Below are 20,589 nucleotides of genomic sequence, written 5' to 3'. Positions count from 1 at the left end.
CTTTAGTGAATTTTATGTGAGGGTCTATTGTATTCAATTGGTTCAATATGTTGGTTTCATTGGTAAATATATTATCAATGATAACAAAAATGTCATCAACAAATTGGCACCAGAAAAATATGTTATTTATATTACTGATTGATTGATGCTCCAAATGAACTATGTAGATTTCGGCTAGTATGCCTGGGGCAGGAGATTCCATCGGTAGACCTTGCTATTGATAAATAGTATCGTGGAACTTAAAATAGTTGTTAGTGATGCCAAATTCGAATAGTTTTATAAACTCTTCTATTTCTAAAGTGCTTAGATTAGTGTAGATTTTTAAATTGGACTCATTCATTTTTATGGTTTTCTGTGTAGGTATATTACGATACATATTCGTTATGTTGGAGTTCTTCTCCTCTTTGTACTTGTGCGAGTCAACAATACGGATATGAAGCTCATAAATTACGATTCATTTTAGTTGGCGGGATCTCCTTTATCAAGGAGTATTATTATTGGACGGTATTTTCCCTACACCCTGTATTTATGTACCACACACTAATTCAATATTCAATGATCGTATAAAACTGTAAGTTATTATTCCATTGTAGGGCTTTAAAAAAAACCCACTCTATGTAGATCACTGCTGTAAAGTATCCAAACTACTGATGTAGGATCCTGTACAGTAAAACCCCACAACAAATTAGGTAACATCTTTTATGTAAGGAAAGTAAATGCTTAACGTTACGTTTCAATGTCAGCAAGAAGTTGCCTCTCAATTTATGTGAAAATCTGCTGAGGTATGTATGTTTCAACAAGTAAAGGAGCAGAAAGAAGAACTACCGTATAAAACAGCTTGCTGGAGCTGAGAATTGATTATGAATGACAGTATAGGGCTACCAAGATGTGCGACTCTCATAGAAAGTAGGAGAGTTTATAAGAAAGTGACTCTGGAAAATATGTACATCGCGAGAACCATATCCTTATAATAATCTCATCAGTTGCCTTTGTCTTTGGTCGCCCAAGAGGAGTGCATCTACTAGTAAACAGAGTTTGACTGATGATTATATTTTAGATGTTTTAGGTAATGAGGAGGAGTGTGTTACGAAGATAGAGAAGTTGATATCTTAGTGAATGATTCTATGGAAAGTGATAGCAGGAGTGATTTATTTGGAAGTGGGGAGGAACAGGAAGCAGAAAACCAGCCTGCTCGTATGGGGAGGAAACAATCAAGCCACCAAATACAGTTTCTCATAAAATCTGGGTAAAAGATGCTAATTTTACACCATTGAAACATGATTTCGACCCAACCCAGTCTGGCATTAGGGATGATCATAACCTGAATGAAAATTTTACCGAATATGAAATATTCATTACCTTATTCATGATAGATTTGTTTTCCTATATTTCAAAGGAGAAAAATACTTTTCCGAGGTGCAGGCTACCCCTAATGTTTCACAACAGCAACTGAAGACATGGTACTGTTTGATGTAGATAAGGCAGAGATGACTTTTTTTTTTTTTTTTTTTTTCCCCTTTTCCTTTTCATTCTCTATGCTGACTAGTCACGTAAGGAAACGAAGTGTTCCGGATAACTAGAGCCTAGATCCTCTCATAAATATCCCAATATTTGGAAATGTCATGTGTCACAAGTTTTGGTTTGAAACTTTTTGTATTGGCTGACTGTGAAACTGGTTACATTCTGAATTTTAACATATATGGTGGGAAAATACAGAAATTGACTGTGAGGAACTGAAAGGGGCAGAAATGTGAGCAGAGAGTCAGGAAGGGAATTAGTCATCGCCAGTCGGACAGAAAGTGTCACAAGACCAAGCCAGCCGCAAAAGAAGCGAAGGGACTCTCAATAGCCCCCCCCCCCCCCACAACCCACACAGTGACAGGCGGCAAGATTTTACATACTTTTAATCACCATAAAGCAACGTTCCGACAACAGATCATACAATATCTTACGAAAACGGTACCCAATTCTACTCCCAAGGTGCACCCCCATTGGTTATTACAGACTAAATAACCCAAACCAACCAATCTCATCACAAGTCTTTAAAGAATATCAATCATGTTTGTATCAAATGTACAATAATTGTAAACTTACCCCTTTTCAGACAGAGAAATTGTATGCAAGCTAAATGTTTTTATATATAGGACATGTAAACACAATTCACTAGTCATAACAATTCACATCAGTCAGATGTTTCTACAGAATATAGAATAAACATTAAACAAATTTTAGTTAAAATAATTCATGTCAGCTTAACCATTTTAGGTATTTTATTATTAAACAAATCCCAGGACCCTGGCTATTTTGATCTTAGTAGGAGCAGAGGCTGAAGATGCCTTAAAAGTAGATGAAACATGTCCCACTTAAGACATAACAATAATGTAAAAATATTTATGTAAATTAATAAAAAAATGTATTGAAAAGGAGGACTCTCAAATAAACATTATTTTAGAAAGATATACGTTGCTCAATACGGATCCACAATTAGATTTATAAATTGTCGAAGAATGTAGACAGCATGGGAATAATTCTCTTGTCCCTCCAAACTACACGAGATATCTTTTCTCATTGCTTCTATGTTATGCTGGTTCAGTTTCTTGGTTGCTTCGTTTTTCACCTGGGGAGGTAGGCCTTTCCTGTAATGTGGACTTTCAACTTCAACAGTTCAGCTATCAACTCATAACTAGTACAAAACCGGTCTGTGAAGACATGACAATCTGTTTTATTGGTAGCCTGCAAAATTTTTGTTACCAAATGGATGACGAACCTAACAGTAAAAGGTAAATCAGGCCTAAAAAGTGCTTGTGTTGTCACTGCACCATAGTAAGGTTCCATTGCACACACATCCCCAGTAAAAGAGTCAGAAAGTACATAAATACGAAGTTGCCACTTGGTTGGTTTTTGCTTGTTGTAACAAGAACAACAGAAGCCTCTCTATCTTGTGTTTTATGACCTGGAAAAGGCCTTCAATAGTGTTCCAAGACTCGCTATGTGGGCAGTTCTGAGTCGCTTAGGCTGTCCTGAGCATTCTGCGGGCGAGCCTGGTGCAAGCATTTCATGATGGTATGACTGGACAGATTCTCCATCAAAACAACTTCTCCGAACCATTCCCAATCACACATGGATTGAAGCAGGGTTGCGTACAAGCTCTCAACTCGGTTTGCCTTGTATCTGGCGGCCATGCTTTATGAAACAACAGACAACCCCGGCGTAGAGATTAAATACAGCTTTGATGGTGGCCTCTTCAAACTGGCCAGACTTCACTCGCGAAGACATACCAGTATTACTAGAGTAACTGAAATGCAATATGCTGATGGTAACGCATCACCGGCTCCTACACAGGAGGAGCTGCAACAGTTGGTCAACAGTTTCCAGGATGCATATGACCTTTTTGGCCTCGCCATCAATGCCAAAAAAACCTGCACCAGGGACTAAAATTCCAGAATTTAACTTGACCATCTCAAACACCACACTAGAACAAGTAGACCTCTTCACTTACCCTGCAAGTATCTTGTCAAAGAGCTGTACTTCAGAACAGGATGTGGAAAACAGGCTCTGTGCCGCCTATGCGGCCTTTGGCCGACTATCACACAGTCTTCAGGAATAAAATCTTACAATTTGCACAAAACTAATAGTATACCAGGCTGTAGTCATCTCTACACTTCTCTATGGCTGTAAAACGTGGACCTTATACCGCCATGACATCAAAAAGCTGGAGCACTTTCACCAGCAAAAACTATGCTCCATCGTGAACATCAAGTGGGAAAACTACGTCTCTAATGTTGAAGTTCTCGAGAAAGCATGTGCTAAGAGTGTAAAAGCATTGGTGAACTTCGCTCAGGTTCAAGACCATGGGGTGCCCCCCTGAGATGTTTCAAAGACTAACTGAAACAAACCTTAAAGATGGCAGAAATAAACCCACAAACCTGGGAAACACTTGCCAAGGACTGTTTACTTTGGCGGCAAAGTGTCTGTGCCTCAGTTCAACACTTCGAACAAGAACACCGCACACGTGACGATATTAAGCAACAGGACCGCAAACTTCGTCAAACCCAACCAAGATCTCCCCTGTCCCTCAGCTGCACGATGTGTGGACGTATGTTCTATGCAAAAATTGGCTTGTATAGTCACCGGAAGTTTAAACACAAACTGCTGTGAATTGAAGTGAGCTATCAGCCAGGAAATCTGTAAACTATGAAACAAGTACCTGCCGCCGCCGACGAACACTTGAATACAATACAGCCCTTCCAACCTACAGTGCTTCCATCAACACTCAGGTTTTGGCCTGGGATGAAACATTCCCTGAATTCTGTATACAAATAAAACCCAATGTTTTTCAATTTGAGCCTCTTTGTGGTCCTACCTGGTCAGTCTGAGGGGAGGAGAGATACAGATTCTAAAATATTTGTAAAAATCTATCCCTATAAAGCACATCTTTGTAAGAACTGTTTATCTAAACAGTCCTCACTAAAATAGTCCTGCATTTCTGTCTTACTGCTTCATTCCCATATTTATCACTACACTAACAAAGGCCTTTAGTTCTTCAACAGTGACATCGTTCCATGAACACTATGTAGACCGCTTCTGAAATGGACTGTTTCTCTGAATTTTTAGCTTCATGTACTCATTAGTCTCATTCATAATGGAGGTCAGTATTTGGTCTGTAAAAAATAACTGCTAGTACTGTAATTGTGTAACAGGCCTGTTGCCATGGCTTATAAATTCACTTACTGACCTAAAAGGGAATTTAGGTATGCCTACCATCACCCGTAGTCCACGATCTCCAAGCAGTTGCATAAACTTAGGTGATAATATGAACAAGTAATGACAAATAATGATTTACAAGTATTCATCATCATCATCAGTTTTCCACTCCAGTTGCCCGGGTGTGGTTTACGAGCACTCTCCACTTCTGTCTGTCCATGTACCACTCTTCTCTCAAGACGACATCCCAGCTGATTCCTCTTGTTCCTATGTCCTCTTTCACTTGGTCCTGCCACCTCTTCCTAGGTCTTCCTACCGGTCGTTTTCCGGCCACGACTGTGTGTAGCCATTGTTTTGCTGTCCTTCCATCGTCCATTCGTTTGACATGGCCAAACCATTTCAAACGGGCCCTTGTCACTTTTTCATTCAGGGATGGGTACACACCAGCTTGCTCCCTTATTCTTTCATTCCTTACCCTGTCCCTTTTTGTCTTCTGTACCACAGTTCGTAGGAACTTCATTTCTGTGGCTTGTAGTTTGCTGTCCACTTGTTGGGTTGTTGTGCAGGTTTCTAGGCCATATGTTATTATGGGGGTGAAGTATGATTGGAATAGAATCTGCTTTGATCTTAAGGGAACTTGTTCGTTCCAGAGGAGGTTCCGAGCTTGATGGTAAAACTGAGCTGATTTTTGAATGCGGTTGTTAATCTCATGCTGTATTCTGTTATCACTTGAAATGATGCACCCAAGATATTTATATTGGTCTACTGTTTCCAGTTGTGTACCTTCCAGCATTATTTTTCCTTTCTTCTTCTGCCTGTTGACAGACATAGTAACAGTTTTCAATTTATTTATTGTTAATCCGTGTGCTTTCAAATGTTCATTCCAGGTGTTCAGCCTCTCCTGGACTTCCTTCTCTGTATTTCCCCAAATAACTACATCATCTGCAAATGCAAATGCATTGATGTCCATATTGTTCTTCTGCTTAATTTCTTTCATGACTTCATCCATGACAGTGATAAAAAGTAATGGTGAAAGGGTACTGCCTTGTTGCACTCCTTTAGTGGTTTGGAACCAATCTGAATTATCGTTTCCTATCTGTACTCAACTGCAGCAGTCTTCGTAAAGCATTTTAACTTTCTGGATAAGCCCTTTGGGTACATTCTTCTTTCTTAAACATTCCCATATAGTCTTCCTTGGAACACTATCAAATGCTTTTTCGAGATCCAAAAACACTAGTGTTAAGTCTTTGCCCTTCTCCCAATGCATTTCTAACAGTATTCTAAGTGCAAATATGAGATCGGTAGTTGATCGGTGTTCTCTGAATCCATATTGTTCTTCCTGTAGTTGTGGTTCTATTATTTTCCTTAGCCTTTTTTCAAGTATTTTCTCAAATATTTTCAAACCATGAGACAATAAAGTGATCCCTCTATAATTGCTACATTTCTTCTGGCTTCCTTTTTTGAAGAGAGGTATTATTATTCCCTTTTTCCAATCATCTGGGACTTTCCTATCCTTCCATATTGCATTAATTACTCTATGAAGCCACTGTATTCCTATTGCACCAGTTGCTTTGATCATATCTGCACTGAGTTCATCAAATCCTGTAGATCTTTCTTTGGGCATACTATTAAGGGCCGTCTCTACTTCCTTCCATGTTAGCAGACTCTCTTGGTCAGGCTCATCATTGCAGCTTAAACTGACCTGCGTGGTTACATCATTGGAGTCTTTCCCAGTACTGCTGTATAAATTATCAAAATAGGATTTCATGATCTTCCTTATTTCTGTCTCCTCCCTAACTATGTTATCATCTGGTTCCTCTATTGCTGTTATGTATTCATTGTCTCTTCTTATATTTCGTATTGTTCGGTAAAGTAGTTTAGAATTAGCTTTGCTGTCTTGCTCTAGTTTATCTGTGAAATCAGTCCAAGCTTTCTATTTTTCTTTGGCCACAATTTTCTTTACTTGTAACTTCTGATCTCTGTATTTCTGCTGCAGTTCGTTTACTCTAGATTCGTTCCTTTGACTTCCTTTTTGCATTTCTTTGTCTCTGGCTTTCCTGGTTTCATTTTTCACTTTCACAGCAATCTTCACCCGATCGTTCCACCAAGGAGTTTCTTTTCCCTTCATTTTGCTGTTAGTTTTACCACAAACTTCTAATGCAGCTCCGACAATGCTTTCTTTGAATCTAGTCCACTCGATGTTGCCTTCTTGTAATGCATCTGATGGTAATTTATTGGCGACTTTTTTTGTGTATTCAACTTGTTTCTCTGTCTTCTTTAGCTCCCATGTCTTAATTTTTGGTTTCCTGGATTTCGGAGGTCTATAAATTTCAATGTGCTTTATTGTTGCGAGGAGAAGTCTGTGGTCACTGTCCAGGCTTTCACTTGGTATAACTCTGACATCACATATGATCTTTCCTGCTTCGTTGTCAGATATAAAATAATCTATCAAAGTTTTAGTATCTCCATTCCAACTGTATCTTGTTAGTTTATGACTTAGCTGCTTCTGAAACCAACTGTTGTTTATTCTCAAGCCATTCCTTACACATAGATCTAGAAGACTTTCTCCTTCTGGGTTCCTATCTCCATAACCATGTGGACCTAGTACATTTTCATATCCACGCCTGTCTGATCCAACTTGAGCATTTAGATCTCCCATTATTATGATATTTTCCTCTCTTTCTATAGCTTCTTCTAAATCAGTTCGGAATTGTGCTTTTTCCTCTTCGTTACAGCCAGTCTGTGGGGCATACACCTGGACTACTGTCAGCACACTCTTGTTAAGAGAGATGTTCAACTTAATAATTCTTTCATTAACATATATTACCTCACTGATGACATCAATGTCCTCTCTTAATATAAAACCTACACCATTTTTGGCTTCTGTTTTATTTCCATTCCAATGCAGTTTGTATCCTTTTCTTAGCTTTTTTGTTCCTCTTCCCTTCCACTTTGCCTCACTTAGGCCAAGAATACAGAGGTTCCTCTTTTCCATCATATCTATCAGCTCCTTGCTTCTGCCAGTCAGGGTCAGGATATTTAATGTTCCAATTCTGTGTTTAGGACTCTTTCTTTTGGGCTTCTTCTCAGAACATCGTACTTGAACATCAGCCTTACGGTCATCATACGTTGCAGATGTTTGAGAAGACGTGTCTATCCGGTATTTTCTTTGCATTCCGAGGCTCGTTTTGTAGTTGAAAGCAATCGATATTACCATAATGAAAAACCTTCTGTACTAAGTTCTGTGCTAAGTTCGTTATCACCAAACATTATTTCAGGACTGAAACAAAACTGTATATATATTTAGGCATGTTTTAAGTGATTTGATAGAATCTGAGGATGTTCTTGTAGAACGAGACATGTCATTCTTTGTATAATAGTGTATATTTTTTTACAGGTATGTTTATAGTGTTATAATTGATATTGTAATTGTTATGTGTTTGACAGACTGGAAAGTTTTTATTTACATTTTAGGGAAAGTTTTTATTTACATTTTAGAGTTGTTCAATGTGTTAGCTAGCATTTCTCAGGACAATTTTGAAGAAACTCAAGAATCTTAACACGTTCAATTTTTAACAGTGTCTCAACTAACAACTGGGCACAAGTGTACGTGATGGGAAAAACTTACTTGTACCAGCTTATCTATTTATTTTTTGAAAATTCTTCCTACTGCATCAATAAAGGGCGTCGTCTACTTTACAGGCCGTGCTAACGATACCAATTGTAAGGCGAGAGGCATTTTTGAACTGCGGAAACAGGGTCTCTACTTCTTTTAATCTGTTTACAATCAGGTAAATTTGGTATATTGTGAAAGAAGACGAAGAAAATCAGCCTATAAGCTTAATTTCTGTCTACACATACTTTTGTTACAGTGTTTGTATAAGTTAACGTAAACAGACTATAGAAGTATGAGTTTCAACACAGTTTAACAATTAACAAGCCACAACAATCAAGAGTAGTAGTAGTAGTAGTAGTAGCAGCAGCAGTAGCACATGTTCAAATCTGAAGTACAGTAAGGCACTCTGACTCAACAAAACATCATCATGAATTCCTTCCAGCGAGCTGGGTACGATGTCAACAAATGTAGAAAAATCTAGAAAAAAAATCTCTAACCTTGTGAACTTCACTAAAACCGCCCTTGCCTAAAAGCATGAGCAGTAAGTATCGTTCATTAAGAACAGGATGGTTATTAAATCTCGACTGGTCCTCGTTGTGGATCCTCTTCAGCTCACGGATATGGAGGTTGCGTTCACGTTCCAGCTTCTCCATCTCCAGCTGCAGGTCAGCATCCTCTTTCTTGAGAGCACTCTGACGTAACTGTTGAAGAAAAGAAGAAATTAATACGTGCAATATAACGGAGTTGGAAACCGAAGAGCTTTTCATTATTCAAGGAAAGAAGATCTAAGAGAAAAATGCCATGCACCTTGCTCTTTACCTTGAGGATCTCATCAGCCTCATAATATTCCTGCAAGGAAAAACCTGGCACAGCATCAGGTTTCAGGAACGTAGCATCAGTCCCATTGTGAATTACAGTGGAACCTTGACCATGTTGACTACTATTACGCTTCCGACCGGTCTCGCTGTTTGAAGGACGTTTCTTCAACAGCATTTTCTTCTGCCTATCGATTTCTTCCCTTTCAGCCGTAATTTCTTCTTGCCGCCTGGTAACAGATGAAAATCATACCAGTAAATATATGGAAAATACATGGTAATAACAAACAAAAATAGGATCGTCAAAATATACAACAAAGTTTCCCATAAATGAGAACAATGAACATTTCCTTTGGGAAAAAACACGTTCCATCTTGAGTGTGCCCATACAGTTGTGGAAAGTTTATTAGTACTTGACAAATTGACAGGATAGATAATCTTCAACTACTGCAGGCCCAAAAATTGTCAAAATTAACTCTGTACTTACTACCATTAAACAGAAGTTACCGCTCACTAACAGAGCAAAGTAGCTAAACAAGAATTTCTTATGCAGGGAAACCGACCAACAATTTACTGCGCAAGTTACTGAAGTGGTTAAAGGTAAGTTTATATTTGAAACAAAATCAAATATAAATGATTTGTATAAAAACAGAATATTATTCAGATATATGATGTTAATTTACGGACAATTTTCTTTCAAACTAGAGCTGCTTTAATAAAAAATTAGGTAATCCACCATAATGTCTACCTCTGAAGTATAACAGCATTATTAGCTGCCATCCTCCGAAGCCCAGATTCAATTTATGGTGTTGCAAGGGATTTAAAAATGGCAGCACGTCTGGTACATAGTTAAAAAGGTACATACAGCTTGCCTCCATTGGGAGTGGTCGTGAAAAGAGGTGCATCACCTCAAGGAATGCGTTCCTGAACCCTGCTTGAACACGTAATAATGGGCAGTCAATTCTTAATGTTAAAGAATCTGATCACCTCTAAACTTTGTTCATTAGATGTGTATAGGAACAGTGAAATAATATTTCAATTCAAATATTTAAAATATATTGTTCCTTCTAAAATATTAAGGAAAACAGGCAAATTTTGATTGACAACTAACCTAGAAGATATTTTACTTCATGTTCAATCCATATAAGAATCAAACTGCTTAAAAAGAGGAGGTTAAACTTATGACAACAAAGAAATAATAATACATGCAAACAAGTTATTTTCTCTATTCACCTTCTTGTAAACAAAATTAACAACGCACTAAAATGTACAGGGTTTAATGATGAAGGTCTGAGAAAGTGGAAGACATGAGCAGACATGGCCTTAATCAAGGAACATCTCTAGCATTTGTCAGGTTTGCTGATGGTGGGCTTCAAATCTACTCTCATTTGACCCAAACTGCATAGTCAACTTGCTCAGATTAGTAGTTTGTTTTTGCTACTATATGGCAGTCCAATCAGAAAGGAGATTGTTTATCATCAATTGTTACCAGCATGTTTCTGTATATTCCACATTTATGCAAAATAGGGAATGGTTTAACCTATTAGAACAACTCTTATTACTGTTAAAATTCTTCTTCTAATGCCCTGATGGAAGGATGGTTAAAATTATTTTCAAGTTTGTTTTTGAATATAAATGAAAACACAAATTATCATATTCTTCTTCTTCTTAGTGCTGTTCCACTGGTGCAGGGTCCGCTTTCTGGGTCACTGAATGTCATTTTGTCCGGTCTCGTGCGTCGGCAGGTTGTAGGCCGGCGATTTTTTAGGTCACCATTTATTGTGTCTTGCTAACACTCCTTCGGTCGGCCTCTGGGGCGTAGACCTTCACAATCAAAATGGAGGACAGAGCTGACAACAGTTCCAGGCGCTGAACGCAAAGTATGGTCATACCATCAGAGCCGTTTTTCTCTCGTTTTATCCGCAATTGGACCGACACCCATTTGCTCTCAAACTGTGTCCTTTCTGACATGGTTATACTTCTTTCAGCCAAGTATTTGCCATATGACTGCTAACAATAGGGAGAAGGTATTCGATACTCTCCAATATCATCAATTTTGGCCTATTTACACTGTCCAGCAGCATTTTTGCACAAATTTAATAAAGATTCACCCTCAGGCAAAATATTAACAGATGGAACACATAGTCTGTAGAGACAGGGTGCTTGTGAAAACGAAAATGTGGTGTGTGTCCCTCTATGCCAGAAAATACAAGTGGAGTAGGTTCAAGAAGTTTTTTAACATAGCTCTAGATTATCTAGTTATGTTGGTGCACCCGCCTAGTCAATAGAGAACCAAATCAATTTCTTTAAAGATTGAATTCATTATACACTCAAGAATAGATAGCACATTTTTCAAGAATATATGGATTCTCTTCTTCAGCAATAAAGGTTAAAATCACATATTTATGTAAAGACCTTATAGGAAAAGTAAAACTATTAAGATGTTTAGGGTCTTTGCTTTCTTGAAATTTCACCTTGGCTAGGGAAAGGATGATACTAGTGGTATGCTTGTCCCAATATCAAGGAGGATCAGGCTATGGTGACTCTTTGAGAAGTGGTAGTACAAGTATTCTTCATCCGTGCCTCATCCACCAAACCCGTATATATACGTTATTGAACTCCGTGCCTCATCCACCAAATCCGTATATATACGTTTCCGTGCAGTGTGTACTTCACCGATCTCACAAATGAACACGATATAGTATCATGCTTTGAGATTACATGGAAATGCTCAAAGCAGCTCTCTACAGCAGATATACCACTCCATTTCGTGTGTTTTGAAAGCGATCTGGTGTCATTTCAGCTTCAATGGAGTGGAACATCTTTCCAGCGAACGTGTAGCCATCATGGCTTCTTTAAGTATACATTCATCTCTTGTTGACGAAGAAATCGAATGTTTCCTCATACACAGTGATTCTGGAGAGCTATATTTTGATAATAAAGATGGGAGAATATCTAAATGGTGATATTGAACTACAAGAAAGTGTGAGACAAAGTAGTAATGATGAATCTCATCCTCAGATAAATACTTTTTTTCCACAAATGTAAATGATTTTGATAATACCTGTTCTTGGATCAACAATTTTATATTATATTTCAGTAACAGTATCACCGAGTGGAATAGCCGCGCGTATTAACATGCTATGGCTATGGAGCCAAGCTCTGCACTCGGCAGGCGAGTGAGTTCGAATCCCACCGTCAGCTGTGCTGAGAATTTTTTTTTTTTTTGTTTCCCTTTTGCACTCCCAAGCAAATGCCGGGACAGTTTCTATTCATAAGCCACAGCCGATTCCTTCCAGTTCCTTACCCAGTTTCATTCACCATCATTCATTTCATATTCATTATCTTCTCAACTGAGGTTTGCATCAGGAAGGGCATCCAGCCATAAAAATATGGTGTAAAATGTAATCTCACTTCATCCCCGACCCTGTATTGGGCTGCGGGCCTAAGAAGATCATATGCATTCCATTAATAGTATTGGTAAAAATGTATCTGTAAAAGTGCTTCTTTCTTTCAACAGTGGTCATCAAAACTCAGCAGTGAAAAGGTTAAAGGCGGTCTGCTTTTTCTGATCATAAAACAGACATCAGGGTTGTATTCCTGTCTCCGGGCTGCTAACCTGAAAGTTCCCTTAACCTTTGCATCAAATACGAAATATAAGTTAACAGTGTTGTACCATTATCAGTGTACTCCACTGAGAGAGGGTGACTGTTAAAACTCTCCGAGGTACACAGAAGAATATAACGATAGGGATAACTTGCTGAGGAGACGAGATAGCTGGGGATTTGTATACGTTGGTTATGGTCAGTTCATACATTTATGTTTTGAAGATAGGGGGCTGAATAAAGCTGAGCATTTCTTACCGTCGACCGAAGGAATGTTGCAACTCCTTAAACATGACGATACATTGCTCAAAATAATTCTCTATCAACATCTATATCATCTGTCTAATTTCGTCCTAATTTTCAGCATGGCCTTCTTGCACAGTGATGTTTGGTTGTCTGTCTGCTAATACTTTTTTGTAGACTTGACATTCTGATCTACTAATTCCTTCTATATTAATTTGGCAGATTCTGACAATAGGGTCAAGATTCTTTGCTGGAGGGTTCTGAGAAACACCAGGTCTATCCATATCTTGTGAAATAACTGAAACATTTAGCCACGAGATCTCTGGGATTGTCTGGCTGTCAAAACTTCTAGATTTTAGATATTTACCACTATATAAATAAGATTTTAGTATGTACTTTGGTATTTGTGTGTTTGTTATGTCCAGAATAAGAAAGTTTTACAATTTTTTATATTTCCATCATGCTAACCTGTATGTGTGTATGCATGTATGTTTTTTTTGCTTTACGTCGCACCGACACAGATACCTCTTATGGCCATGATGGGACAGGAACGGCCTAGGAATGGGAAGTAAGCAGCCGCGGCCTTAATTAAGGTACAACCCGAGCATTTGCCTGGTGTGAAAATGGGAAACCACGGAAAACCATCTTCAGGGCTGCCGGCAGTGGGATTCGAACCCACTATCTACCGGATGCGAGCTTACAGCTGCGTGCCCCTAACCGCACGGCCAACTTGCCCGGTATGTATGTATGTATGTATACGTATCACGTAGTGTTGACTACTAAGTGTACGATTCGAAGCAGTGCACAGATTCATTCAAGTATCCAAGTGAATCAATTCACAGGAACGGCGAGCTCATGGCACACGATTCAGTCTACTTGCAGCAGGCAGTGCTGAGTGGCTCACTCACAGATCAGTGAGACAACACATACACGGTTCATTATCGGCACTCTGGACATTATTAAGAAGTTAGTAAAATAACCACCTAATCCATACTTTATTATTGCCTCAGGCAAAACTGAATATAAATTAGCACTTACAGGACATGTTTCGATCACTTAGTGGTCCTCGTCAGCTGTATAAAGAAAGAATTGAGAAGAAAAAACATTAGGACAATAAGCATAAATAATAAAAGTTCTTTGGAGATTCCTTTGTTAAAAAATGGAGGTCATCAGAACAGGACATCTTGCCTCTCGCTCTTGTTTGGAAAAGATGTTTATTCTGCGCTGTCTAGAGGGTTTGTCTTTGACCGCGACCTGGTGAAGTAACAAAGTGACACAGTCTGACTGTTCATGCAAAGCTCTGGAGAGAAGGGAAGTAGAGTTTTGTCGTCATCTAAAATATCATGTGAGGGAGGAGGGAGATTGGGCTGTGCTTCTGCGATGTCGTGTTTGATTATATCTCTTGTCCGTCTTGTCTGTTTTATGTCTACCCATTCCAAGTATTTACTAATGTTCTCGTATAAGATTTTTTTTGCTCGTTTTCGTTAAGATTCTCTTCACTGTTTTCTAATTTATCAAGAACGATGTGGATGTTTTCAAGGTTGTTCATTAGATTTCCTTTACTTATCATACAGATAATTTGAAGGTCCTGTCTGATAATGGTGAATTTGTAGCTGGACTCTTTTATATGGGATCCCATGGCAGAGAATCTTTTGTATTTTTCAGCACTAACGTGTTCTTGATATCTAATTAAGAAGTTCCTTCCAGATTGTCCCACGTAAGTTTTTTTACATTGAGTACAAGTTAGCTTATAAATACCAGATTCCTGGAATTCGTCATCTTTAAGTTTATTAGCTTTATTGTGACTAAAGAACCTATGCTTCGTGTTGTTATTGGTTGAGAAGGCTACTTTGGTGTTGTGTTTCTTGAATAAGTTGGTGATTTCGTAAATCTTCGGGTTATTAAATGTGAATTTGACATATCCTTTTTCTTTTTCTGAATGCTGTTTAAGTTTAATTTGTTGTTGGTATTTGCATTTAGTAATGATTTTATTGATGAATTTCAAACTGAAACCGTTATGTAGAGCTTGCTGACGAATGAAAGATAGTTCCTTCTTTCTGTCTGTTTCTGTTAGCGGAATTTCAAAGGCTCTGTTGACGAAACTATAATAAGCAGATTTCTTTTGTGAGATGGGATGTAAAGAATCACTTTTGATTGTGGTCGATGTAAAAGTGGGTTCCCTGTATATTTTAAATTGGAAATGGTTGTCTTTCTGAATTGTTTGGATATCTAGAAAATTGAGTATGCCTTTCCCTTCTTCTTCAGCTGTAAATTTTATGTTTGGGTCTAAATTATTCAAAGTATCTAGAATACTGCGACTGTCGTTGATTTCCTTATTAATTATGGCATAGGTGACATCAACATATCGAAGCCAGAGATCAAGTCCTTTAATGTGGCCTACTACATGAGTGTGTTCCAAATAGTCGAGGTATATGTTAGCTAAAATTCCAGAAGCTGGCGCTCCCATTGGTAGTCCATCTTGCTGACATATTTTATTATTAAAAGAAAAGAAATTGTGGTTCAAAACGAATTCCAAGATAGTTATGAAGTTTTCCATTTCGGGTATACTGATACGTTTGTGAACTAATAGATTCATTATATCATTAAATGTAGTAACCTTCGTAAGCAGGAAATCGAAGAATTTATAAAGATCTTGAACTTCATTTTTTAACCGTACGGTTTACTAGCAAAACAGTCTAGCAGTGAGTGACCCTCTCTCTGGCATCCTAGCAGACTTTTATATGGATTCTATAGAGAATACAAAGATTTTATCACAGATAAAAGGCATATGTTTATGGCTTAGATTTGTGGATGATACGTTTATAATTATTGATAAGGATGTCACCAGTAGTGATGAGATTTTAATCATTTAAATAAAATTGACCCTAACAATAAATATACTAAAGAAGACAAGGTGAATGATTCCTTAAAATTTTTAGATATAACAGTCACACGTTTTTATAATGCATTCGATTTTCGTATCTTTGGAAAACCTACACACTCTCCCATTACTATTAAGAATACCTCCCTACATCCTAAGGCTAAAAACAAGCCCCATTCTATAGCTTGATTTATAGAGCTCTAAAAATTCTTCTTTCTTCTAACAACTTAAAGGCTGAATTGAATTATATAAGGAATCTTGCCAAAATTAATGAATTCGAAGTTGACATGGTCAATCATCTAATCAACAAAGTAAAAACTAAATTATCCATGCATCTCATCCCAGACAAGCCTTAAAAAAATATTTTAAAAAATATATTAAAAACCCGCTACATTTACTTCTAATAACCCCGCCATCCACCAGATCACTAATACCCTAAAGAAGCACAATATTAACATAGCATTCAAGACGGTCAACACCAATCAAAACATATTTCTTAACCACAATAAGGTTAATTATAATAGCAACTTTTACTCAAGATCGGGTGTATATAGATTAATGTGCACACAGTGTGGATTTTCATACGTTGGCCAGACTGGGAGGAGCTTTTCCGCAAAATATATGGAACACTGCAACGCCTTTAAACATAATAAGTACTCGGCCATGAGCCAACACATTACTGAGACAGGGCACCACTTTACATCAATCGAGAAGGATCTTACTATTATTAGAAGTATCAAGTAAAGGAAAGTTAATGAACGAAATAGAAAATTTACATATCTTTTTGGATCAAACCTATAATAACAATCATAATCTAAATGAGGTCTTAGAAAATAAAAATCCTTTATATTAATTAACACCCAAATTAATATACATCGTGAATTGACATCAGAATAAAATTCCGAATCTTTTTAAATCCGTTCATCCAGATGTTTCACCCACCAAGACAAACGTCAAGCCTGCCCACACCAGCCCCATTAACGCCCCTCCAGTAACAGCACAGGCGCATAAGGAACAACCTAACCCCTTTCCACCTCTACGCCCCACTCCTTTACCGCACAGGTATCACACCAGGAATAGAAGTGTTAGGGCCTGTACTACGACAGCCAGATAAAAGTGCGGTTTAAATTTGTATGGCAGTTTGCACATTTATCTGGAAGTTCAGTTGAAAATGTGTACTACGGCTTTCGTTTATGTGCAATGTGGGAGAATATTCTCGAGGTTAACTATGCCGAAGTTGTAGAGGCAGTTAACGTTCTTATCTGGGACTTCGCTCCTATCGGGGACGCTACTGTAAGCATCAAGATGGCTACACATCAAGATGAATCTACATCTGCATGATGCTGTACGAAATTAAGTTGTTACAATGTAATCTATGTATATATTTATAAAGTATGTCATGCTTCCTGTCCACCTATCACAGCATTCTTAAAGATTTCCCAAGCTAACAAGTTATTGCTACTGACTATATGAGTTGCACACAAGCAAATCAACAGCAAGCTTCATGGCTAGCCGTGGTTGTTAGGGCAACATCGTTTGCTGCTATGCAGTTCATCGTGGGTTCGAGTCCCAATAGTCTCTTTTTTTTTTTAATTTGCTTTACGTCGCACCGACACAGGTCTTATGGCGACGATGGGACAGGGAAGGGCTAGGAGCGGGAAGGAAGCGGTCGTGGCCTTAATTAAGGTACAGCCCCAGCATTTGCCCGGTGTGAAAATGGGAAACCACGGAAAACCATTTTCAGGGCTGCCGACAGTGGGGTTCGAACCAACTCTCTCCCGAATACTGGATACTGGCCGCACTTAAGCGACTGCAGCTATCGAGCTCAGTCCTTCTAAATGTTAGTCGGTAGGGTACTAGAGGTGATAGTACACATTTCCTAATCATTAGAATGCGTGTCAAAAGCGTAGGTTCTATTCCACATCTATCCGCGATGCAGATATGGAGTAAAGATATACGACATTGTTCATGACGACTCGTCCGTCGAATGAGGATGTTAAGGAGGTTACATTTCTTTGACTTCATAACAACTTGCTACTGAGTATTTACACTAAAGTGAGATAAATGCTTGCCACTTGCTATTCTCATATTGTATTGAAAGGAAAGAAAGTAATTATTCAATGAGCAAACAATAAATTGAATTAATAATAAAATTAATGATACTACGCTGCATCAGTGGCATTAATTACAAATATAAACTTTACTTTCGCTGTAACGTGCATCCTCGTAAATAGTGAAAATGAAAACCTACAACCTGTTTTCCAGTCTTTGACCGGGTCAGGGATGTGATGAATGAATCGTATATAGGCTGTTATTACGATGGGGTCGCCACTCCCAAAGTGATTTATATTAATGAGTGATATATGCTATACAATGAGAATGGAGAGTGTTGCTGGAATGAAAGATGACAGGGAAAACCGGAGTACCCGGAGAAAAACCTGCCCCGCCTCCGCTTTGTCCAGCACAAATCTCACATGGAGTGACCGGGATTTGAACCACGGTATCCAGCGGTGAAAGGCCGACGCGCTGCCGTCTGAGCCACGGAGGCTCTCCTCGTAAATAGTACTAAACAAAAATATACATAACCTGAATCTTAACTTTTGCGTCCAGGTTACATTTTCAGTCTTTTTATTTTCTAGAATAGTTTCAATTTTGTTATATAGCTAATTAATTTTAACATTTCTTCGTATGCTTAGATTTCAGTCTTAATATTGTTTTTGACCAGAACTTCCACATTATAGCTTAATAAGAGTCGGATATTGGATTCTAGTAATACAATTTCAAAAGGAAAACACCAGGGAACACGTATACTACTGCGGTACATTTCACTATATTTTCAGTAACCTTATTACCAATCCAATAAAAATGTTACTACATCTTCCGCATTACAATACAGTTGTTAAAATCTGCTGGTAGTATGCAAGAAAATATTTAACTTCTAGTTTGCAAAACTGCAGCCTACATATCTGGCAGTCACAGTACAGGCCCTTAGTCAGGTAGGAGCTGCCGGAACAGTCAGATCAACCTAGCACAACCTTGACGAGTAAGTTACTGCACAATTTACGTATTAGATATAAGGTTTCTTGATAATACACATGCTTCAAAATACTATTTCTAACTTCTCTTTTATTTCATTATAGACAATATCCTTTTCTAAGGCTAATAATTACAACAAGAAAGATTATGTAGACATGACTGTTCGTAAACGCCAAGGACACAATTTTACAATTAAGCAGCAGCCTCAACATGGAATCTTGACACTGCTTCACGCAAAAAAAGATATGATCGTATATTTTTATAATTACAACATTTTAATAACACTCATTCTTATACAATTTACTGGTGGGTTTTTTTTTGCTTTACGTCGAACCGACACAGATAGGTCTTATGGCGACGATGGGACAGGGAAGGGATAGGAGTGGGAAGGAAGCGTCCGTGGCCTTAATTAAGGTACAGCCCCAGCATTTGCCTGGTGTGAAAATGGGAAACCACGGAAAACCATTTTCAGGGCTGCCGACAGTGTGGTTCGAACCTATCTCCCGAATACTGGATACTGGCCGCACTTAAGCGACTGCAGCTATCGAGCTCGGTAATTTACTGTTAAACATCCAGCTGTTGTTTATAATTAATTTGACATTGATTTTATCACGACAAGGTACAATGAACATTTAGGTTAAATGTACTCTTTACTAAAATCTGTTGCTATCCCAATAGTCTGCATGTTATCATGAAGAGGATCCATTTTACCTTTGGACTTCTTTACAATCTAAAATGAACAGCATCCATAAGTATTTAATTTTCATGTATACAAAATACCATCAATGATGTTGGTTCCAAAATGGCGGACGAGATCAGAAGCCGGTTACACACTGCTCTAAGGTTATACAGAATACTGCAGATGCAGGTGGATACATGAAGACAGAAATTAAAGAAGATATTCATAAAATGGTGAGTGTCATCATAAGCTGTTTTGATGAAATGAAAACTATGCTTGAAAATAACAGTGCAAGAAAACAGACTCCTCGACATGAGGACAATGAGGTTAAACAAAATGATATGGCAGCAACGTCAGATAGTTTAACTGCAGGACAGGTGGCGCCATCTCTTGGGAATTCACAATTATTATTCAAAATTAAAATTTTAAGGACACTTCCTCTAAGGCATTACTTTAACCATTTATATATTTTTCATCTAAACAATGTTATGTGGCTGAAGATGTTGATAATATACGAAACATGTACCACTTTTAACCATTAAATTGCCTTAAGCAATCATTGTATCGACTAAGTGGACAATATATAAATACTTAATTGTGAATGTATTGAAGTGCGATACGGACCATGGAGCTGATTTTATGTAATCTCTTGGGAAGTCGCAAGAAACAACTAGTAGCACGCAATATCCTGATTGGCCGCAGAGCAGTCGAGAGAATAACGGAGATAACGCAAAGATATCATTCTCCGAGCAACGAGTCGTAGTTATGAATGATGACCAACATGATGAGGGACAGGTTCTATCTAGTGGACATCCGCTGAACAGCTTTAGCGATGGCACAGGGAGAACAACCTATGATCAGAGAGATGAGATATCAAATCTAGAACAGCACCAACAGGTCCAGATGCCATCTAGAGGTCAGCAGGGCAACGTAGTCAGTTCCTCAAAACATGAAATGGAAGAAAGAATCACAAGAAAAATTACACAGGACTTACATGCCATGATGGATAC

The 20,589-nt window shown here is 38.1% G+C and overlaps 1 protein-coding gene across 10 annotated transcripts in view; it reads right to left on the bottom strand.

The window, feature by feature from the left end:
- Positions 1–20,589, bottom strand: part of Tlk (Tousled-like kinase) — an 883,856-nt gene that overhangs the window by 161,854 nt on the left and 701,413 nt on the right. For 9 of the 10 annotated variants that reach the window (XM_067146736.2, XM_067146743.2, XM_067146737.2 and 6 more), the window contains 2 exons: positions 9,128–9,365; positions 8,818–9,021 (listed from right to left, as the gene is read on the bottom strand). In XM_067146736.2, the coding sequence (XP_067002837.1) occupies positions 8,818–9,021; positions 9,128–9,365 (442 nt within the window). The remainder of the gene's footprint in view (positions 1–8,817; positions 9,022–9,127; positions 9,366–20,589) is intronic. The other variant, XM_067146741.2, reaches the window with a different exon arrangement.

Source organism: Anabrus simplex, chromosome 5 (genome assembly GCF_040414725.1).
Source record: "Anabrus simplex isolate iqAnaSimp1 chromosome 5, ASM4041472v1, whole genome shotgun sequence".
In the NCBI taxonomy this organism is placed as follows: Eukaryota; Metazoa; Arthropoda; class Insecta; order Orthoptera; family Tettigoniidae; genus Anabrus; species Anabrus simplex.
Note: the sequence above shows the minus strand (reverse complement) of the source record. Positions and strands in the feature narration are given on the sequence as shown.